We start from the raw sequence: 24,730 nt of genomic DNA on the forward strand, positions 1-24,730 counted from the left end.
AATCCTGGCAGCTGCAGGGTGCTCCTTCCCTTCTGCGCCTTGCTGTGCCCCCATAACACAAGTCACAGCCACATGTGGGGGGTCTTTGTACTCAGGAGAAATTGCAGAACAAATTGTATGGTGGGTTTTCTCTTTTTATCTTTTGGAAATGTGTAAATTTTAGGGCTAAATGAACGTATAAGGGAACAATATGACCATTCTAAATTTCACCTCCATTTTGATTCAATTACTATGAAGATCTCAAGGGGTTAACAATCTTCGTAAAAGCTGTTTCTGATAGCTTGAGGGGTGCAGATGTGAAAATGGGTTGGTTATATAGGGGGTTTTGATGCTAAATATGTAAAATTTCATTCCAAACTGTATTTATCCCCAAAATAGTCAATTCTGAAAATCCGGAAAAGCGATATTCTTTTTGTAGGCCGCGTGACATCAAAATAAATTATCCAGACATTTCAGAAATTATGAAAATGTAAAGTAGACAAATGGGAAATGTTATTCAGCAACTTATTTAGGTGGTAAATCTATCTGCCTGAAAACGCGGTGATTTTGAATTTCGAAAATGGCAAATTTTTCCAAAAATTTATCATATTTTCTTTTTTTTTGTAAATAAATGCAAAACTTATCTGCCAAAATTTACCACTAAAATGAAGTACAACGTGTGGGGAAAAAACAATCTCAGAATCGCTTTGATAAGTAACAGTGTTCAAAAGTTATAACCGTATAAAGAGACGCAAGTCAGAATCCAAAAAATCGGGCTGAGCCTTAAGCTACAAAATGGCTGCATCCTTAAGGGGTTAAAGATATGTCCACAGCAGACCCCCCCATAAAGAAATGTCAACAGCAGAGCTTCCTTTTAAAGAAATGTCCACAGCAGATGCCCCTTTCAGAAATGCCCACTGCAGATGCCCCTTTTAATGAAATCTCCAGCGCAGATAACCCCTTTAATTAAATGTCCAAAGCAGATGCCCCATTTAAACAAATGTCCACAGGATAGCCCCCTTTAATAAAATGTCCATACCAGATGCCCCCTTTTAATGAAATGTCCACCGCTGATTCCAACCTTTAATAAAATGTGCACAGGAGAGCCCCGCTTTAATAAAATGTCCACATCAGAACATCAGATGCCCGACTCTCTATAATCACTTCGACTTCTTCACTCTGGCCCCACGGCTCCTCTTCCTGGCTGCAACACTGCCATGTCATTGTGTATGTGCCCAGGTAGGAAGAGGAGAAGACGGACCCGCAAGCCAGGGAGAAAAAGCCGAAGAAGGTTAGCATAGATTTTTTTTAAGACTGATGGCAGATCTTCATATAGGGCCTATAGAAATTCATTGTGAATGGGCACAGTATTGTTATCCATGCCACCACTGGAAAAAAGATATAAGTGCTCAACCCCTCCCCTTCTCCAGCCTGACGAAAGCTGCGTCTGGGTTCAGGTCTGGACAAGCATACGTTTGTGTGAAAGGGGCCTTATGGTGGTGCCCTTACTCTACAAAAGGTAAACATAGCTGCTGGTTGTAACTGGGGTCATGAGTATGATAGCATTTATTTTCTCTCTAAGTTTTAGTTTAGGTAACATTGTATTTCTCTACTACTCAAAAATCTGAAAACATACAACATAAACTTTTAAAACAAACTAAAACCACACCCCTTTTATTGATACCTTTAAAAGGAGAAGCCCAGTCTATTTGTCTTGTATGTTACTGATACCTCCTTAGGCAAATAGTGATGTATCTATTTAAGTATATAGCTATATATGTCATTACACTAGATGGTAACCGGGGAGTAGACCTGCTAGCATGCAGAGGAAATGAGTCATGTATTTTATTGTTTATGGGAATGGTATTTTTTTAACATGTGCTCCACGTATGTCCGCTTTTGGGTGTGTTTACATGTGCTATTGTCCAATTACGTAACACGGAGTTAAAGCTAGCATAAATACTGAGTTTTGTAAAAAAATAAATTCAAATCATACTATTTCAATTGCTGGAGATTTTAAAAGGAACCAGTCATCACCATAAATGCCCAGTAACAGTACCTTTTTTGTTATATGCACGTCCCATGGAGGCTTTTTTGCATATTTCTAGGTCACAGCTTAAATGCAAAATCATATTTTATTTTTTTGTACGATGCAGTCAGGCAGTCAGGAAACCCCTCCTCCTGCAGTTTGACAACTCCAGCTCCTGCAGTCAGTTTGCTCTGCCCACTCCATGCATCTTACGTCCCAGCTCTGCCTCCTAATTGTTGTGTCATTTTCGGCTATTTGAAGATCTAGGAGGGCTTGGACACAAGATGCTCTTGATAGTGTATACCTGTGATGGATGCAGTTTAAGGAATGCTGCCCAACACCCAACCCATACGTGTTTTGGTCTGCTGACTTTTGTCATCTTTGCAACTCTTTTGGGCGCATTGGTGGATTTTGCAACTTTTTTACCCACCTAGCAATGTTTCCAAGTGGATTTCACCAACCAACAATGTTCGCTGCCACTACATTATCCATTGTTTTTGCCCCACCCAGCAATGGGCGCTGTTAATAAGTTTCTAGGGTTGTGCCTGATTTATTGTTGGAATCCAGATGTTGATGTTTCGGTTACAAAATGTTGCCAATTTGTGCACAATGAAACAAGGAAAAAGATCAGATTGGGTTGCTCAAAAATGTGTGACTTTTGTAACAAACTCCTAGGCTATATTTTACACCCTCTAATATAAAGCCCAAATCCCCCACAAAAAAAGAAGACAGACGCAAATTTCTAAATTAAACATAAATGGCCACCATAGTATGGCAAGGAGGGGGTAAGAGGCTGCAGCCCAGGAGCTAAGGACTTCATAACCTTTGAAGGATATCCCTGTTCATTTCAACACACGTTCACACAGATTTTTTGACGAGTCAACAAAGACCCACTGATTGTACATGGCTAAGGCAAATCAAAAACACCACAATTTTACAGTATGTCCAGCAAAACCGCTGTGTGGAAGCTCAAGATAAAATGCTACCAGGTCAGGTGAATGACAGTGATCATCTTGTGGCAAAGGCACTTGTCAAAGAGAGCAGCAGGCACTTCTAGATTTCACTTGGAAGCAGATAAAAAATGCAACCTTTAAGACTAAAGGACCAAACTAAGATGGCAAGACAACTAAGAGAACTGGTCAGACCTTTCTGAAAGACCTTGGTGCTGAGCAGATTGCACATAGTATCCTATCTGCAGAAAGCAAGCTGATATATAGTTTTGTGGGGAAATATAAGGTTTAACCAGTCATTTATTCAATTATATCTCTGTTTTTTCTATGCTTGGAACCATTAATCTAGTCATGGGGCTTGTTCTATCATTGACTACTTTTATTTTTTCTAAACCAAAGATGACTTGGGAGGTGTTACTGTTGTCTGGATCTATAAGTAAGTGACACTGGTTTATTATGCTTTATTTTCATGGTAAAATAGTTTTTAATCATTAGACACTTTATCAGGATCCTATGGGGCAGATTTACTTACCCGGCCCATTCGCGATCCAGCGGCGCATTCTCTGAACAGGATTCGGGTCCGGACGGGATTTATGATGGCAGTTCCTCCGCCGTCCACCAGGTGGCGCTGAAGTGCATCTGATCGCGCCGGAATACACCTTGCTGGATCAGGTGAAGGTAAGCGCTTCCCAAGCGACACATTTTCGGTTATTAAATGCGGCGGTTTTTCCGAATACGTCGGGTTTTCGTTCGGCCACGCCCCCCGATTTCCGTCGCGTGCATGCCAGCGCCGATGCGCCACAATCCGATCGCGTGCGCCAAAATCCCGGGGCAATTCAAGTACAATCGGCGCAAATCGGAAATATTCGGGTAACACGTCGGGAAAACGCGAATCGGGCCCTTAGTAAATGACCCCCTTTGTCTCCCAGATGTCAGCGCATATGGACAGAAAGCATGCTAAGGAAGAAAGGTCGAGGAGAAATAAGGACACAGGAACATAATTCTTTAATAATGCCCTCACACCTATTGTTCCATATGTTGGTACTTTGTAATGTCTTATTTTTTTTTTTGTATAAGCCCCCTATGATTTGTAAAGCGCTACGTAATATGATGGTGCTGTATAAATAAAGTTAATGCTGGATGCATTTAATAGTGGTGTGGAGAACAAGCCTCCATTGCCATAGCCATTAGCAAGGTCCTAAGCAATCACTGTCAGCAAAGGAAAGAAAGGTGAAACATCCCTGGTAAATAAATGTGAGTCACTAGACACATACGTCTTGTGTCTGCAAGTTGAACAAACTTTACTAGACTTTATTTCTAGACTGATCATATTATATAGCAGCATGTAATAATTTGTTAAGAAACGTTTACTTTTTGCACATGAAGATTCACTGGTATCAGGTTGATTTATAAGTAACAGAAGATAAGATATAACCGTTTCTGCTGCTCATGTTTTATGTTGTCATCATTTTCAGATCATTTTATGATCTCTAGAACTTACAGCTGAGTAGAGATCAAAGGGCGTACAGTATCATTAGTAAAGTATTATCCTACACAAATATATTAGTGTTTGGTGGCCATTTAAAGGGTGTCTCCTATATGAATTCTCAACAACGCGATAATGGTTGGATACATGAACTAAAGAAGATTTTTTTAGGGTTTTTTGTTTTACGATTCCTGTTTTCTAATGACATTTGCATCAATATTTTAGGTTTGTGGTTTACTATTTGCCAGATTTATGTGGTCTTTACAGGATCTGAAGTAAATGTACATTGTGTATGCTTTTATGTAATATACATGTGCACCTTTAGTCATCTTTGGTTTAGAAAAACTAAAAGTAGTCAATGATAGAACAAGCTCCATGACTAGATTAATGGTACCAAGCATAGAAAAAACAGAGATATATTTGAATAAATGACTGGTTAAACTTATCTTTCCCCACAAAACTATATATCAGCTTGCTTTCTGCAGGTAGGATACTATTTGCAATCTGCTCAGAACCGTCTATAATCTGCTACCTGCACGGTATACAATCTTCTAACCTCCTCCTGCTCTATAACATGCTGCCTGCATGTAGGACACTATGTACAATCTGCTAAACTCCTCCTGCTCTTTCCAGCTTGAAGATATTGATCTATGGATAGATGATATGGTCGTCCATCTCCGAGAACAAAGTGATTTTTAGAACTAAGACAGGGGTTTAAAAAAAAGATGTTCCAGGGATATTAATTTTTATGGAAATCGTTTTATGAAAACAGACATTCCAGGGGTGATGACTGCTCTTCTCTAACCCAGAAATAATCATAGAGGACTAGAAACACCCACATAAACAAATTATTTCACCATAGGATCGTATAGATAGAGTAGCCTCGCAGTCAGTGTGTAGCTAACTTTGACAGATTCAAATGAACTGTTTCAATTTCATATTCCCATACAGATAATGTACAGGTTATAGCAGATCAGAAGATCACACCCACACCCTCCTGAGGTCGGCCCCGCAGGACAAAGTTCCCATGTATTATAATTAGCACAGAACTCTTGGCTGCACCTACCTCCCAAGTACAAGCTGGAGGATAGGTCATCATTTGCCAGCACAGAGCAAGCCTTAAATGTACAGTTACATTTACTTCAGTCTACGTCAGCCATCCATCAAGGTATGCTACTAAGCTATTGTTATTTAGTTTATTGCATTTATTATTTTTATGCATGCTCACATAATAATAAATATTTACTTATTGTAGTTGTTTCCCAATGCACATCTTTAAGCTTTCCCAGATGTTCACGGTGTAAAAATATCCCGTAGCATGGAAATCTGCAACAACTCAGTGCATTTATAATCTTATCACTAGCACAATATTGGGGGAATTCAGAAAATGCGACCTGTTCGAAATGCCGACAGAATCTTTTGCACTGATCTGACCTAGATGGATATACAGCAAAGAGAAGCAGAAAGCAGAGTGCTTGCCAGTATCTCCAGATAGAGGGTTGCACTCTTCTAGCTCTCAGTGACTTATGTTTTCATTATTACTAAAGGAATTTGTATTTTCAAATGTGTCTAAAAATGTGAAAATGTTATACTTTCACCTATGTAAAAGATGCATTTACCAGTGTTCTTTATTTCTTACAATCATGATTGATGTTGGTTTTATTGAGTTCTGTTGCATGCCATGCCCTACACTCAAGCAATATAAACAAATAAATAAATATATATATATATATATATATATATATATATATATATATATATATATATATATCTCAAAAGCCCTCCATTAAAGTGAAACAAATGGTGTCTTTAGGCACCACTTCAGCTTAGTGAAAGCTTCTTCTGCCGCCGGAGGCCAGAGTCTCGGATTGGTGTTCTTCTTGGTCACAGCCACAAAAAGAGATACAAGAGAAGAGAAATGTGGAATAAATTGGCTGTAATAATTGGCGAAGCCCAGAAATCTATGTATGGCACGTAGTCCCATTGGGCAAGGCCACTGAAGTACGGTAGACAATTTGCCAGGATCCATCTGTAGTTTTTTGTCAGAAATTATATATCCCAGGAACGGAAGACTACTGATGACATTTCTCGAGCTTGGCATATAAGCAATCGGCCCGTAGGGGTCTGAGAACTTGCCGGATCAGGTGAGACTGTAGGTCAGGAGAAAACACCAGATTATTGTCCAAGTAGACAATGACAGAAGTGTAGAGCAAGTCTCTGAAGATATCGTTGACGAATTCTTGGAACCCTGCTGGGGCATTGTAGAGTCCAAAGGGCATTACCAGATACTCATGAGTATTGAAGGCCGTCTTACACTCATCACCTTCACAAATGCGGATGAGGTTATGTGCCCCCTGCAGATCCAGCTTGGTGAAAACCTTGGCACCCCGTAGGCGATCAAAAAGTTCAGTGATGAGAGGCAAAGGGTAGCGTTTTTTCACCGTGACTTTATTGAGGCCGGTTAATAGATGCAGGGACAGTGGGAACCATCCTTCTTGGCCGCAAAGAAGAATCCAGCACCAGCAGGGGAAGACGACTTGCGGATGAATCCCTGCTGCAAATTCTCCTTGATGTAGGCTGACCACCAGTTCATTCCACAGGCGCGACTTTGTCCGTGGTGGCAGCCAAGACTTAGTACAGAATCGTCAGACAAACTCGTGTTTGGGGACAGGCAGGAGGTCGAGACAGGCAGCACAGGATCAGAGTCAGGGACGTAGCAGTAGGTCAGGACAGGCAGCACGGGATCGGAGTCAGGAACAGAATCGAGTTCACAACAGGAAATCAGGATAACCGCAGAGGGCTTGGAATACAGCTTTCTCTCAGGCATGGAAGCACAAAAATCCGGCAGGAGACACAGGGAGGGGCTGGAATTCATCAGGGCAGACAGCTCACCAGCACCAATCAACGACGTGCTGGCCCTTTAAATTTTACAGCGCCAAGGGGACGGGGACACATGCACCGGAGCGCGGGCATAGCTTTGACCGGCTAGAGCCAGGAAAGGTGAGGTATAGGTCGCAGGGGCACCTGTGACAAATACCCTGCACCCAGATCGCTAAATAATATGTAGCAAGGCAAACACTGTTTTCTCTAGTCATGATAGTCATGATAGTATAGCCCGGATGCTCAGATTAAAATTTAACTTTTAATTCTCTTTTTAACAAACATCAATTAAAAGTTAAATTTTATTCACCACTTATAACTTTTTCTGTACTAACAAGGTGAAATTATACATTGACATTGGACGCTATCTGTATTTTTACATTGTGGATGCTCAGATTGGCTTATGTTTATTAAGTAAGGGTTTTTAAAGGACATCTACCATCAGATTTACTGATGGTAGATGTCCCAAACGTACTTGCTCGTTATGTCTGCCAGGGGATGACCTCGCTTTTTGTACAGGTTAATGTAAAACAGACTTTATAAAAAATATTCACATGAGCCTGAGGAGCTCCGGTCTAGGTCACCCAAGTGCCTCTCGGCTCAACTGCCTGATATATATGCGGACCCATCCATGTTCAGTGCAGCCTGGTCCCACCACCAATCCGCAGACATCACAATCTGCAGGCATGAGGAAACACAGGCACACACAGGCTGCAACTGTCCCTCCTATGGGATTTACTACACACTGCTGGTAGGGAACCAGGTAATGTGAATTAAGTTTAAAAATACTGAAATGATTCAGAATGCTGACAAATGCATTCCTAAAATCACCATAGCAGTGTCTACTGGAACCTGTCATCAGCTAAAAATTACCTTCTGGTGACAAGTTCTCTTTAAGAAAATTGTTTTATAAGACAGCAGCTGATCAGAACCATATTGGTGCCTTGTGTTTGAGCTGTAGAATGTTGGGGGAATGTTTTATACCTTTTAGAATTCTGAAATTACATTGACAATTTGAAGATTGTTCTGGTCTATCTTTATGGACCCAGTCTTACCATCTTTTGATCACTACTATCAATGGGGTACTGTTCCAAGTGTCATTCTGGTTTCATGAACATAATAATGATTTGCATCATAACTAGGAGTCAATCTTTATATCCCAGATTTCTTGTAAATGTGTTGTCCTCTCTAAGTAGAATCCAGCTTGGCTAACATCTGGCCCTATATAACATCTTGCACTATATAGACTCTTTTCAGGTGTTGGCCATGTTATGCCTGTACAACCCTGTAAACATTCATTTTTACAATTCTTAATATATATTTGGATAGGGAAGCTTAAACAATGTTGTCTAGATTTTCTTTTGAGTGACATGAACCATATTCAACCTATAGAAGTAATCTACAGTGATGATAATTATACTATATCATAACTTCAATGAACCTCATCCGAGCGTCATAAACATTCCACTGATAAAAAGGATATGTTCAAGCCACAAAAGACATGTATATGATAACCAAAGGTAACTTTATAGCACATCTTACAGTTTTTCATGTTCTGGTCTACTAAATGTGCCTTCATTTAACTGTTGAACATCACAGCAATCCCAGAAATGTCATAGAAGACAAATGAGTGCAGGAAAATTTCAGCCCTCACATTATTGATTTATGTAGGACCTCCAGGTTGGTTTACATAGTGGCTGATATCAGAAGTTCTCTTGCGTATATGACAGTAAGGCCAGATGCACACAAATGTGGTTGGTATGTTAAAAAATTTACATATACTGGCTGACATGTCCTGGCTGGCATGTACCGAATAACAGTGCAGAGTACAGGTGCATTATAGTGATATATGATAGAAGGAGTCCCTGCTTCCCTGCTGTAATCATGAGCAAAGTCCAGCACATCTCTCCTGGGTGGAAGCAGGGACTTCTTGTATCACATATTCCTATGATGTGTGGAGTCCCATATATCCAATATACTTACAGTATTTTTTGGACTATAAGGCGCACCGGAGTATAAGGCACACTATCAATAAATGCCTGCTAAAACGTCTAGGTTCATATATAAGGCACATCGGAGTATAAGGCACACCTGATTATAAGGATGAATGACCAGCAGGTGGCAGATCTGTGCACAGTTCAAGGCAGCTGTTGTCTGTAAGTATGGTTCATATATAAGGCGCACTGGACTATAAGGCGCACTATAATGCGGTACTATCTATTTAAAAATCAATAAAAATATAGTGGAACCTAAAATGTTCTCAGCAGCAAGTAACAGTATACATTGAATGTAAAGACCCGATTATCTTCATCACTGTGTACTTCCTCAGTCAAGTTTACAGAAAGCAAGTCCATAAATTGTCTGTCCCATGATGGTACTAGTCTAGTGTAGTATGTAAACTTTATGTCCTGCTTACCCAGTTATTGTTCAGAAAGCAGGCAAGCATTCTTAGGATAAACCCATAGACATTGTGTGGTATCCATAGACATTAGTAACTCTAGCATCAAAGTGAGAAGATGTTCAGTCACGCTCCTCCCTTCTTCATTGTTAGGTCCCAAGAACAACATCTCAAGGTCTCCAATTGACTGCCACAGGACATGGCTAACAATACGATCACCATATCCAGAGAGGAACTAGAAGAACTCAAGGAAGCATTTGATAAAGTCGGTAAGGCTAATGCGATTGTGTTGACCAGATAAAAATCCGAGAAATTCCATGGAAGCCGAGCACAGAAAAATATTTTAACTAAATATATATTTATAGATATTTTCACGTAAATACACTGTTCTAGACATTGTTCTAGGTAATTTACTTTTGAGTTTAGAAATAAAGGCATCTATAAATACAAAGTGCATCCAACACTCAGGAATAAAATCCAAGAACTTTATTTAGGATACATAGAAAAGTTAAAAACCAAGCTGGGCTAACATACTAGGCAGACTTAAAATGATATGATAACTGGTAGGGATGGAGGAGAACTATTGCAAGGTGGGACTCTAATGTAATCTTTCTTTGAAAGGTTGGGATTGGTTTCTTTTTTTTTTTTTTTTTGAATTTCTTTTTATTAAGATTTTAACATTACATTTATACTTATAACAGTACATCATAGCATATATAAGGTTCCATCAAAACGTGTTTCTATATCGTGAATCTATTTAGGTACTATTTTACATAATACAGACATAAATATGTCTATTCCCTATTAAGGCATGAGATTTTAATATCTCGTAGGCACTTGAGAAACAGCAAAAAAGAAGAAGAGGAGACAGAGGGAGGAAAAAAAAAATAATAATAATAATAAACAAAAATAAGAATAGAAAAACAATTATATAGAAAGCTTTAAACTTTTATAAAAATATATCATTGTTCGATGCATATAGTTTCCATTTTTCCCATTTACTATCAAAGTTGGTTGTTGTTAAGATAGCTTTCTCGTTCAAAATTTTCTCATATTGATAGATTTGCTTAAGATTCCTCATAACCGATTTTAAATCTGGATACTTTGGCTCTTTCCAGAATAATGCTATGGCTTTTCTTGCTTCTGCTAGCATTCTAGCTACAGCCCATCTGCATTCTGGCGGGATTATCTCCATATTTAAATTCAGAAGAGCAAGTTCCGGACTTAGCTCAATTATTGGGCACCAGATCTGCTTGATCAGATTCTGGACTTCCCCCCAGAAAGTTTTAATACTGCTACAGTTCCACCAAATATGTAATAAATTTGCTCCCTTCTCTTTACAGCGCCAACAGCTGTCACTTTCTAACTCAGAAAATTTTGCTAATCGCGATGGAGATACGTAGCATCTTGTCTGTAGCTTACGAAGCGTCTCAATGTGGTTTATGCAATAATATATTTTATATGGTCGTGACACGGCTAGTTGCCACTGGCTTAGTGAGAATGAATTCCCCAAATCCTTCTCCCAATTTATCATATAGCCCAGGTTTTTTTTGGCACTCAGTACTTTGCAGGTCTTTATAAACCATAGAGATTCCTACCTTCAATGTATCCGTCCCATATAGGAGTTTATTAAACTTGGAGCATTCCAATGGATTTTCCCTTATCCTCTTCAGTAGATTGTTTTTAATAACCCAGCTCTTTAGACCTAAATATTGCATAAACAGTCTATTAAATAACAGCTCATCTTTGCATAATGTAGAAAGAGGGATCAGCGCCCCATTGGCAATTAAATTCTCTAATGTCCTGATGCCTAATTTTTCCCACAGATGTAAATGAAGGTTTAGACCTATTTCCTTCAGAAATTCCAATTTGATGTCTCCATAATTAATATTTATACGCAAATTCTCTTTGGTTTTTTTTATTCCAAGTATACAAGAGATCCTTTGTTGTTCTTAAGAAAGGTTCTAACCTAAATGAGGCCAAATATTTTAATAAAATGGCCCCCTTTACTGTAATCGTGCCAATTTCTGCGTCTTCTATTTTGGTCCAAACGTTGTTATATTTATTGTCCCAGAAACACTTAATTTGCTCAATGATTGCCGCCTTATGATATAATACAATATTGGGGACTCCCAACCCACCTTTCTCTATTGATGTTATCATAGTTTTTCTATTTATCCGCGATGCCTTCCCTGCCCATATAAATTTAAGCAACAATTTTTGTAGTTGTCTCCAATATTCCAGAGGAAACCTAACTGGTATACATCTCACCAGATATAGAAAGTGCGGTATGAGATATATTTTTACTAAATTAATTCTTGCGACCCACGAGAAGGGTAATCTGGCTAATTTATCCAGTTCCCCTGTTAACTTTATCATAAGTTTCTTCGAATTTAGTTTAATAATTTTTTCAATCGATTTATCGATTAAAACTCCTAAATACTCTATTCCCTTCGTAGGCCAAACAAATTTAAAGGCAGTTTTTATTGCAAGGCTTTCGATGTAGGAAGTATGAATCAATATAATCTGAGACTTTTTTTCGTTCAATTTATAAAGGGAGACCTCTGCATATTCGTCTAGAACCACCCTTAATCTAGACATAGATCTCATTGGATCTTGGCAGGTAATAATCACGTCATCTGCATATAATCCAATAGTATAGATACCCGTAGTAATTCCCTTGATTTTGCTATCCAATCTGATAGTTTGTGCAAGCGACTCAATATATAGATTGAAAATAAGGGGTGACAGGGGACACCCCTGTCGAGTACCGTTTGAAAGGTAAAACTTAGTAGAGTGAAGCCCTGCATTTGTTACTGTTGCCGATGGCTTGCTGTATAATGACATTATTGCATTCAAATAGCGTCCACTAAATCCAAAGTTTTCCAATGATGCATAAGGGAACCCCCAGTGCACCCTGTCAAATGCTTTTTCAGCATCTAATGACAGGACTGCACTGGGGGCCCTCGAGGCATCTGCTATCTGGACCAGATTAAGCAGTCTTCTTGTTGCATCTCTTGTCTGCTTCCCTCTAATAAAACCAACCTGATCAGGTGACAATAATCTATATAATACAGCCGACATTCTCCTAGCTAATATAGATGAAAAGATTTTAAGGTCCGAGTTTAAAAATGAGATTGGTCTATAATTTGATGGATCTTTCCCACTTTTATGAATCATTATAATTTTAGCTTCCTGCATTTCTTCAGGGATAACCTCACCCTCAAGAAATTTATTAAAAAGGACAGTCAGATACGGAATTAGTGTCTCACTAAATAATATGTAATATTCATTAATTATCCCGTCTGGGCCAGGGGCTTTTGATTTTTTCAGCCTTTTTATTACATCTGTTACTTCCTCCCTACTAATAGGCCTATTTAGCTCTTGGTTTAGCTGGTTATCGAGTCTAGGTAGAAGTGCAGACAAGAGGAATTTTTTTTATTTTTTCCACCAGTGGATCCTTATACTCTACTGGTTTCTAAGTTTTTATCTTGCAATTTTTCCTGCAAGTAGATCTTGTTTGTGAGATTAACATATACAGGATCTGGGGGGGGGGGGTTCTTTATGTTTATGTTTTTCCATGTCTTTATATTTTTCCCTCCTACACATCCTTACCAATTCTTCCCCATTTGGCAACTTGGATTTTAACTATTCTATGTGTCCTAAATAAAGTGCTTAATGAGTGCTTCTAATGACACTTGTCACAGCCTGATCACTGTGGTTTTGATCACTAGGACCCTAAGTAATAACAAGAATGGGGTCCTGTAAGTACTTGAAATTTCCCATAGTTAACCATTCCTGATTTTCCATATAAGTGAATAGCATAAAATTCAGGCAGTTGCACCAGTACATCATTCACATGTTCACTTCAATGGCTTGCATGCTTTTGTTCTTGTTCGTGGTCAAAACCCAAGCAACCTGACACAAGGTAGAGAATAAGTGTCATTAGTGGCAACCCCAGTTAGCCAAAAGCTCCTAAATAAAAATGCAATATATTACAAAACCCTAGATATTTCTGAGCACATGTCATCCTTAAAAATCCATGAAACAGATCCCATTTTACCCCAAGGATACAGCTCTCACACAGACCTCTAAAGAAATAGGATTTGAGAAAACCTTATACACAATTGTTTAATTTGACCACATCATTAGGTTAGGGAAAATGTGTCAATATCTGGTTTATAGTTATAGGAAACCTACCATGAGTAATCTACCATCAGAAGTAGATCTGATGGTATATTCCTCCTACCTGCCTCTGCCCTAATCTGCAATTCAATAATCCTGAAATGTAACTTAATTTGTTAAAAACTTTATTTTAGTAAAATGTAAATCAGCAGCATATGCTACTGGGAGGTGTACCTAGGCTACCCAGGCATTGGGAGCTAAGGCTACTCCACACCCCCAGTAGCCTCTGCAGTTACTTTACATATTACTTAAATAAAGTTTTTAACAAGGTAGCATAGGTTCCAGGACTTTTAAATAACAGATTAGGACATAGGCAGGAGGAATCTACCATTAGATCTACTTCTAACAGTATATTCCTCATGGTAGTTTCCTTTAAGTCATATAGAAAGGAAATTTCTTGGTATAGAGGAGTTACAACTTTAGGCTTTAGGCAGAAGAACCACTGGCAGCTAACCTGCAGCCATATGCAGAGACAACATAATGCATTGGAATTAAATGGCATTGTAATCAGATGTCAGCATGTTAGAGAGAAATACGGGGTTATTTTCATCATACCTATATTATTTCTGTCCATTATTCCAGTTCAAAGATATTCCCAGTTTAATCCACATGCTAATGAGCTAGTACATGTCCATGGGGTGTGCCCACAAAATGTGGAGTAGTGCTATTCCTGTCTAAATCACTTCCCTCTTTCATAGTTCATATATAACAAATCTCAAACAGTAGAGAAATAATAATTTTTAAAATAATTTCTCTACAGCATGCTGCCAACAGATTACAATGTTTGGGAGAGATAGACTCCCTTTAAGCCATTTGATTAGATCTGAATTAATTTAGGTTTAGCATCAGATACATGTCAGTTATTCCAGCAGATTATATGCGTGCGCTGCAAATTTGCAATCCAAAGCTTTCTGTCAAAATCATATGTCTGGGTTATACAGTATATAGGATCCTAGCACAGTTATAACTTGTATCTATAGTTTCTACAAACCATAATTCATGTGTTGCAGATGTAAGAACTATCTCTCAGTACTACAATAAAAGGTTGTACAATACTGCTGCGTTAGTAATAAATGTATCCCACAATTGACATTCCAGAGGCGGCAGGGTGGACCCTAATAACTGTTGACATTACATCAATGTTTTAAGTACAACCTCCAAGAAAGCGTGTGTCTAAATAAAGGCAGGACTCGTATCCAAGGTGGATAGGTGCAACCCATAATAAACATCAAGTAGTGCACCTCCGCCCAGAACACCTTACTGTAAGCTCACAGTATGGAAAAGCGTGCTGGATTTCCACATACTTTATATCATGTATTGTTTTTATGGTGGAAGGATGATGGGTTTTGCATTATCGCTGCAGTGGTAATATGCTGCAGCTAACAGATGTTATATCATAGTGAATATAAATCCTTATATCATATATCACTATGATGCTCACAGTCCTGTCTTCAATCTGTGAAGTCTGTGATTCACGGATAGATCAAAGTCGTCTGGAAGAGCCCTTACTAGAATATGCCTGATATCATTAATATGTAACTATAAAAGTCACAAGTGAGGATCCAGGATTGATCTTAGTTTCGACATCACTATGATAAAATAGAGGATTGATAGATGATTTTATACTGATAAAATATACTGTTTATCAGTGAAGAGGGTGACAGATGCCAATAAGAATCAATGAGATCCCAGCCTTCATTTTCCAGAGGCCGTAACTTGAGGGGGTGCGGAGGGTGCAATCGCAACAGGGCCCTGGAGGCTTAGGGGCCCCTATGGTGTCACTTTCCCATATGAGAAGGCTAGTACTATGAAACATACATTATAGTTGGGGGCCTGGCACAGACTTTGCACTGGGGCCCATCAGCTTCAAGTTACACCACTGCCAAAGGCCCAATACTAAAGGCAACTAGGTGCATTTTGTGCATTTTGAGTAGAACTTGTGAAGTCTTATAAGTGTTATCTGCAGGGTAAAAGGGATTTTAAAATGTGAACAAGTTTATCCTCTGGTGGTGGTATATACATTAACATATTTGTTAACATAACTACAAATGTTTTTATTATGTGACCTGTAACCACTTTCAAGCTATCCCCGTACATTTGCCATAGCCATGGTCAGCAACGAGTGAGGAGGGTGCACAGCAATATGGGATGCATTGCAATTAAGTATTTTCCTGGGGTAATGAAATCAAATCTAGAAGTTTCACATTGATTAATGTACATGGCAGACTGAAGGTTCTATTGTTCCTATGTATGACGCAGAGCTACATTTTCTTAAAGGGAACCTGCCTGCAGAAATTGACCTTTTAAACCACTACCAGTAGGTTGTCAAGCAGATTAACAGCTCCCAGATCATGTTTTCTTTCACGAGCCAGCATGGTGTCATCATCCAGTGACATGCAAGTTGGATGTATAAAATCGCAGGGGCTCAGTACTGAAGTCCTGAAGTTCTCCACAACTCACAATAATACATCTACTGTAATTAATTAAGGGCATCAAATACAGCAGAGTGGCTGTTCAGAGGCAAGGAGAGCTTGACTTCAGTACTAAACCCTCATGCAACCATTTTTGATCTCACTTCCTGAAGCTGAATTCATAATGCCATCAATCTAGGCCACTAGAGGAAACCTGTCACCAAATGTTTCACAAAAACAGCTAGTGAAAGGTTCCTGTAGAGTCCCTTTAACTAACTGACACCCCTTTTTTAGTGAATAATTATTTCCCTAATATCCCCATGAATCAACTTTAGAATCTTGCCTCGTTTCCAGGGAAATCTACAGTGAGTGGAGGGGGCGTTGCCTTCTCAGACTGAATAGAGCAGCTCCGCCCCATGCCTTCTCAGCATTCAGCAAGTAATGTCATGTGACCAGGGTGACATCATCTAAGGTCCTTTAGCGTCCTAACATCAGCAAACTGTACCCCATGCATATATCTGATCACATGAAATCACAGCATGCCGGGGGTGAACCTAGCCTCTCTGCTGAGGCAAATAGAAAGACGCCCCCCTGGTCAAATAGTTATATACTGTGCTTAGTAATAATATTCAATTGGGGTACCCACAGATCACAAAATTGATAGTGAAGCCAGTCACACATACTCCCTGCGATATAATGTGCCATTTCCAGCAGCCCTTGGTCTAAAATTCCCCCTTTTTTAGAGCTGCCCCCTTTTCTGTGGCCTTCACCTGATAGTGCTCCTTGTTCTGTTGTCCGTCTTTATAAGAAAGGGGGGCACAGAAAAGGGGACACTATAATGCCCCCTCTTCTATAGCCCCACACACCTATAATGTCCCCTTGGCTTTTTCACTATGAGGAAAAAAATATACATACTATTAATACCCAAGTATAAGCAGGGGAACCTAATTTACCACAAAAAAACTGGGAAAATGTACTGACTGCAGTATAAGCCTAGCATGAGAAATGCAGCCGCTACTTTTAAATAAAATGACCAGCAGGTCCCCTTTAATGAAATGAGTATAAAATAGGGGACTGACACTAATATACAAGGTAAATTTGATTTATTTTTATGAATTACATAATTTAATAAACACTATGAAAACTACACACTCCATGACATAAAAAATCGGTTTGTCGCAACACTGTATACAATTGTCTTAGACACAGTGGATGATTGTTAAAAATTATTGATAAATATATTAGTGAAAAGCACAAATTTACTGGTGAAAATATGGTATTTCGCTATGCACAGTATGTTTGTGTATAGTTCAATGTTCACATTAAATGCTTCTGGGGAAAGAGTGTGACACTCCGAAACGCTTATAGCAAAGAATAGAAATCCTTCTATACACAGCAGATGATCGTCCAATCTATACAAATGCTTATCATTGGAAAAGGTATCTACTTTAATCTATAAACTTATGCATACTCAGTCCAATATAACGGAAGCAATCTCTTAATAATAACTAAGATCACTTTGCAAACGTATCCTTACTGCGAGCAAAGATTGCTTCAAGCGCTGCATTACTCTTCTGTGACCTGCGGTGCATCTTGGAACTTAAAAACGCATGCACATAATACTAGCGCAGGTCCATCACAGAGTGTCAGCAGACGCAGAACAACAAACAGCACGCGAAAGCCTTAACTTACATTGCCCACAGCAGAGCCTTCCTATAATATAATATTCACAGTAGAGTCCCCCTTTAATGAAACGTCCACAGCAGAGCCCCCCTTTAATATAACATCCACAGTAGAGTCCCCATTTAATGTAATGTCAACTGCAGAGCCCCCTTTAGTGAAATGATCACAGCAGAGCCCCCCTTTAAAAGAAACAATGCTGTACTTACCTCTGGCTTCTTAATGTAGTCCCCCATTTAATGTAGTCTCCACAGAGAAGCCCCCCTTTTAATGAAATGTCCACTGCAGAGCCCCCCTTTAATGTAATGTCCACTGCAGAACCCCACTTTATTTAAATGATCACAGCAGAGTTCCCCCTTTAATGTAATGTGCACAGCAGAGCCCCGTTTAATGAAATGTAGGGCCCTCTTTTATAAAATATCCACAGCTCAGCCTCCTTTAATGCAGTGTCAACCACAGAGCCCCCCTTTAATGAAATGATCACAGCAAAAACCCCATTTAATGTAATGTCCACAGCAGAGCCTCCATTTAATTAAATGATCATAGCAGAGCTATGTAATGTTCACTGTAGAAACCCCTAAAAAAGCTATAGTTAGCTCCATCTTTTTCTCCCCCAGCTCTGTCTTCTTCCCTGCAGGCGCACACACTATGACATCACATGGCCACGACACCGTGACGTAATAGTGTGCGTGCTCTGGCAGGGAAAAAGATGGAGCTGCGGGAGATGAAGCTCGTTTTTTTTAAGTTTCACTTCTTTGGCCGTGGGGAGGAGCTGCTGGATTCAGCCTGAGGAAGCCACGCCCTCTGATGCAGTATGCATATCCCTGGATACCAGGCAAGATTATAAATTTGATTTATGGGGAGCTGAGGGAAACAATGTTTAGCTAAAAGAAGGGTGTTAGTTAAAAGGGCTAAATAGGAATCTGCCACTACCTGTATTTGTGAAAAATATGGTGACAGGTTCCCATACCGCTACAGTGTAACTGCTATGTGTAAACCTAACCTTAGGCTACATTCACACGGACGTATGAAAACGTCCGTATACGTACCGTTTTTTTACGGGTTACATACGGCCACATTCATTTCAATGGACAATACGTCCAACCATTTACATTGCCGTTTTTGACACTGGAGTGCACCGTACCGTATACTAGCCGTATAAAAATATAGAGCATGTCCTATTTTCTCCCGTATTTCAGTTCTGTATGCCCTAGAAGTCTATGGGCACGTATAAAACACGGGTTAAATACGTGCTGCATACGGATGAAAAACGTCCCGTATATACGGGCTCATACGGCCCGTAAATACAGGACTGGAGAAATCATATGGTCATGTGAATGTAGCCTTACAGCTACATTAGCTAGTGTAACCACTATGTCTTAGCCTAGATGTACAGCTACAGTAGTTAGTGTTACTGCTATGTGTAAGGGTTCACTCACATGGCCGTCTGCGGGGATGTACATGCGGCCGCAATAGCGACATGGCGGCGACACATGTGTGGCACCGATCCAGGCCACACACTGCAAAAAGATAGAGCATGCTATATCTTTTTGTGAGTGTGCAGCCGTGCACTGCTGTTTTCTATGGAGGGAGGAGGGGCCACCTCCTCCTCCTCTCCAGCACACGGCGGTATGCCTGCACGACGGGCATACCGCGTGTGAATGAACCCTAAGCCTAGATGTACAGCTACAGTAGCCAGTGTAACCGCTATGTGTAAACCTAACCTTACAGTATAGAGACCTGAGTGATCTGTAAAGAAACATTCCCTTTTATGGAAGAATCATCAGTCGTACATTGTACTTTGAGCGGATCTAGTGGATATAGTGCAGTAAAGAGCATAGGACAAGCCCTAAGTATTGAGTATTATGTAACTTCAATATCAGCTTATGGCTCATCTTTTGTGGGACACAATTACCGGTATAAATTTTTCACCAGCTATTAGAACTCTTCCCACCACTCTCACCATTGTGTATAAATGTGGTTATGCTGCTGGTAACATCTCTATTATTCACAGATCCTGGCATAAAAGATGTTGTATATTATAATTCATGCAAGGGGCATTTTGTGGTTGTCCAGGGGTATATTATACCTGTAGTTCTAGAATTCTTGTTGCTGAATATGCTGGGACCTCTAGTTCTACAACATGTGCACCTGCATATACAGCTCCCAGCTATTTCATCACTGGCAAATACAGGTGTGTGCTTCTAATACCAGCCCTGTCCAGGGGAGTGAACACTTGCTTTTAATTTTGGGGTCTTCCTTGGTGATTCACTCTTCTCACGGAGGGCTTGATGGTCCAGAAGGGGCATGTGATGGTGGTAGATCCTGGTGGGCTGTAGAGCAGCTCAGTTCAGAGAGTTGAAAGCTTTTCATGCTGAAAGACCAGACTGGAGCCTTTACAGGAGCTGCAAACCTGGATTATAACTTCACTTTTCACAGTCTTGCTACTAAACACTTACCCAAAGGTATGATTATACAGATCTCCAGGACTTCTATGTAATACTGTCTGCTGCTTTGTATGGTCAAAACTGATGGCAGATTCCTTTTAAATGGGTCCCGTATGGCCAGGCTGCCCCTTTCATCTCTATGGAGCTGATGAAGATTGGCCAGTACGGGCTCGACATTCTTCATCAGCTCCATAGTGATGAACGAAGCAGCCAGGCCATGCTCGACCGGCTCCTCTACTCATCTCAGGGAGTGACATAGGTCTGATGGGGTTACACTGGACCCCCCCATTCTCGTGATCTGTGGGAGACACATCACTGAGACTCCCAGCAATCAGCAAGTTAGGCCCTATCCTGTGCCCTATACTTTATTTGTCACTCCTCACGATTTTTACCTTTTCAACCCACTTGTATCTATGATGTTTAGTAAGGTGCATGTACATAATGGTACAACAATGAAAACACTGTATTTTCTTTTACTGCAGATGCGGATAGCAGTGGATATATCAATGACTATGAACTCCAAGATTTGTTCAAAGAGGCCAACCTCCCGCTTCCTGGCTACCGAGTGCGAGAAATTATCGAGAAAATATTTGCTGCGGCTGACCGCAATAAAGATGGGAAGATAGATTTTGAGGAGTTTGTTTCAGTGAGTAATGTGTAGCAATTTAATGCAATAAGACAAAATAAATATGGTTTTGATTGTTATTGTTGCATTAGTCTACACAGACCATTATGTATGTACGTAGGTCAGTACTAGCAGCAGACCTGCAAAAAATGGATTTATGTTCCAGGATTGTTCCGATCCCTGCCCTGTTGTGTTCCTAGTTTTTTGCATGGAGCTGCTACACAATACGCCTTTGCTTCATGTGTTGGCATATTATGAAAGTGCCACCCCCTTTGGTGCCACCCACCATGGTGTAAAATTGCACGGTTTCCAGGAACAGTTCAGGCTTGAATGATCACAGTCTATAGTGAGTGCGCAGCCATAGGGCAGGAATACCCCACCCTTTATATCACTCCATACACACTTGACATGGAAGGTTTGTAAGGCATGGAAATTAACAGAAAACTGTCGCTCCAACCCTGATAAATCTTCCCCATTGACTGCAGTCTGTATGTTAGTTCTCATCCAATGGTGGAAATCCTTTGGATTGGGGATTACATGAAAACCTAAACACTGGGATCGGAGTTATGTCTGATGCAAGTTACTGAAAATGGGTGTAAGCTGTAAATTACAGCCACTGCATTGGAAATAAGACAATGGGGAGTGTTGTGGGGGAAGTGCATGGTTGTACCCCTGTCAGGGCCACCATCCAATCCACCCATATAGTGAAGATTTATCATAAGTGTTTGAAAGCAAAACTGTTCCTAATGGCAACCAATCAGAGCTAAGTTTTCATTTTATAAACTGCTGTGGGAAAATGAAAGCTGAGCTCTCATTGGCTTCCATTAGCATATGTTAAAGATATTCTCTCCGAAACTTCACATAACTCTCCCCCATTTATTTATTTATTTTTATCACAATGCATATTTGGTTGATCTATTCTGGTCTTCAATCATGTATATATCCTCTCCATTCTGCTCACCTCCTCTTTTTCTGTGTGTCAGGTTGCTAGTTAAAGGGGTATTCTCATCTGGGCATTCACATTCAGTTTCATTAATCTGCCATATATAAACATTTCTTCAATTGGATGTTATAAAAAAAAATATTCCTGTGTGAAGATAGTTTCTCATTAATGTAGTTATGTTGTCCCTTAGAAACGAGATAGCTTCCTCAGTTACGACCACGTCACACTCCAGGAGCAGTGGCCAGACATGTGCTATTCAGTACTGCCTGACCACCTGGCTTCAGCAATCATTACCACAGGACGGCTGCGGAACACGCAATAACTCCCGGACATTTCATATACAAAAACTTTTTGTTTATTTGTTCAATCCCTCCAGCAGAGGTGGTCATATCCAGGGACACAGTCTTGTTTCTAAGGGACCATATCACTACACTTATGAGAAATTATCTTCACACAGGAACATTTTTTTTAATAACATCTAATTGAATAAATGTTTATATATGGCAGATTAATTAATCTGGATGTGAATGCCCAGACGAGAATATCCCTTTAAATCTTGGAGGCCCCCAGCTGCATTACTTGCCCAGTGGTTTGTAAAGCCATTATACACCCCTTATTTCTGGGCTCCAAGGGGTCTCACCTCTGTTATATACCAAGCTCCACTACTTCAGCTCTCCTATATAAACTATGGATCTTGGTGTATGTTTTTGGAAACAATTGTCTCTCTATTGACTTCTTAAGACAGCATTTTATTAGGATGCCTACTGAAACCAGGTCACAAATTAGTATCTCTATTATCTGGCAGCTTTGGTTTATCATATCCTGGTGGAAACTGTATTGATTATCATCACAAGGAGAGACAACCATAACAAGAAATGACAACATACAATATAAATTATGCAACATTATAACCCATGTATCAGTTTCCTTCCTTCCCTCGCCAGCCTTGCCATTTGTACATCCTTTTTTTAATGATATTATACAGTATTACATTTTCTTATTTGAAAATGATGAATTCCTGGCAATCGGTTACTTAGAAATAGTTGTTGTGCCTAATACATTTCACTGCATAGTGTTCAATATGTACTGTATACTCTATGTTGGTAATAGAAGTGCTTACAACAATTATCAATATGTAGTTAAAACAGCACCACCTAGAGTCTGATAATGTTGAAGCAATCATTTCTTTCTCTATAGTTATTATTTGTATATTGAGCACTAATAATTCCATGGATCATGTACATTGCATAAAATAACAGGAAAAAAATGACTAGAAACGAAAAAAAATAGACTGAACAAGTGTTAGACGAACCTTGCACGCGGAGGGCTTACAATCTACATATCATTCTTAACTCCTAAAGTCCATGTGGAGAATTTATGGAAGACTGGTCATAAAATGTATTTCAGAAGGACAAATAAAAATAAGAATAATTAAGAGTTATTAATGAATTAATTTGGAAAACCATAAAGCCTAATGGGGAAAAAAGGAAAAGAAGTTAAAACAGGGGGGAAGGAGGGTTGATTTATCAAATGCATGTTACACCGGATTCACTTAGGCCCCTTCCACACTAGCGTTTTTCACGCGCGAGTTCTGCGCGTGCTTTTGACGCGCAGAACTTGCATTGCACTCTGTCCCATTGTTTCCAATGGGCCTTTCCTCATTTGCGATGTTTTTCACGCGCGTTTTTCCCACCCCATTCAAGTCTAAGGAGACGCATCAAAAATGCATTGCACTCGCAAGCATTGCAAGTGCAATGCGAGTGCAATGCGTTTTAAATGGATGGGTTACTAGGTGACATGAATAATTCCCCTGCTCGAGATCGAGCATTTAATTAAAAAAACACAGTGAAGAACAGTGAAGAATAGAATAAAACCAGTGAACACAGTGAACACAGTGAACACAGGATCATTTAAGTGAAAAACACAGTAAAGAACACAGTGCAGAATAGATTACAGATGTTCGGCACATCTGCTTACTTGTCGGGAGATACGCGCGGAACGGTGCGAACAAAATAGCATGTGAAGAACAATATATATGTGTGAAGAAGACATTGCAGATGTATGGAAACATCTGCAATGTGTTCTTTACACACATATATATATTGTTCTTCACATGCTATTTTGTTCGCACCGTTCCGCACGTATCTCCCCACAAGTAAGCAGATGTGCCGAACATCTGTAATCTATTCTGCACTGTGTTCTTTACTGTGTTTTTCACTTAAATGATCCTGTGTTCACTGTGTTCACTGTTTTTATTCTATTCTTCACTGTTCTTCACATCTGCTAACTTGTCGAGAGATAATATACGCGCGAAACAGTGAAGAAAAGATTGTAGATGTTTGCATACATCTGCTAACTTATCTGAAGACATTCTTTTTCCATTAAATAAAACATTTTATTCCCGAACCATGGTCCCTTTGAAAAAGTCCCATTGACTTAAAAAAGCGTGTGAAAAACGCACCGAAAACGCAAAAACGAATGCGAAAAACGTCAGTTTTTCACGCATTGCACCCTGACGTGAAATGCAACGCTAGTGTGGAAGGGGCCTAAGAGGCTCTGGCCTCAATAAATTTGGAATTTTATTATAATTTTCATCTGGAATTGGTGTATTTTACAGTTAAATGCCAGAACTCCAGTGCCGGAACGGACCAGGTCCTTCCTTACCGGGAAATGTCGTGAAGGGGAGGGGGGGATCACAATTTCTGGTCTTCCATCAG

General features: G+C 39.7%; 1 protein-coding gene across 1 annotated transcript in view; it reads left to right on the forward strand.

The window, feature by feature from the left end:
* Positions 1–24,730, forward strand: part of PLS1 (plastin 1) — a 50,813-nt gene that overhangs the window by 6,395 nt on the left and 19,688 nt on the right. Inside the window, exons 4-6 of the mRNA XM_072139589.1 lie at positions 5,396–5,612; positions 9,876–9,991; positions 20,928–21,091. Coding sequence (XP_071995690.1) covers positions 9,922–9,991; positions 20,928–21,091 — 234 coding nt within the window. The 5' untranslated portion in view covers positions 5,396–5,612; positions 9,876–9,921. The remainder of the gene's footprint in view (positions 1–5,395; positions 5,613–9,875; positions 9,992–20,927; positions 21,092–24,730) is intronic.

Source organism: Engystomops pustulosus, chromosome 3 (assembly GCF_040894005.1).
Source record: "Engystomops pustulosus chromosome 3, aEngPut4.maternal, whole genome shotgun sequence".
NCBI classification, from domain to species: domain Eukaryota; kingdom Metazoa; phylum Chordata; class Amphibia; order Anura; family Leptodactylidae; genus Engystomops; species Engystomops pustulosus.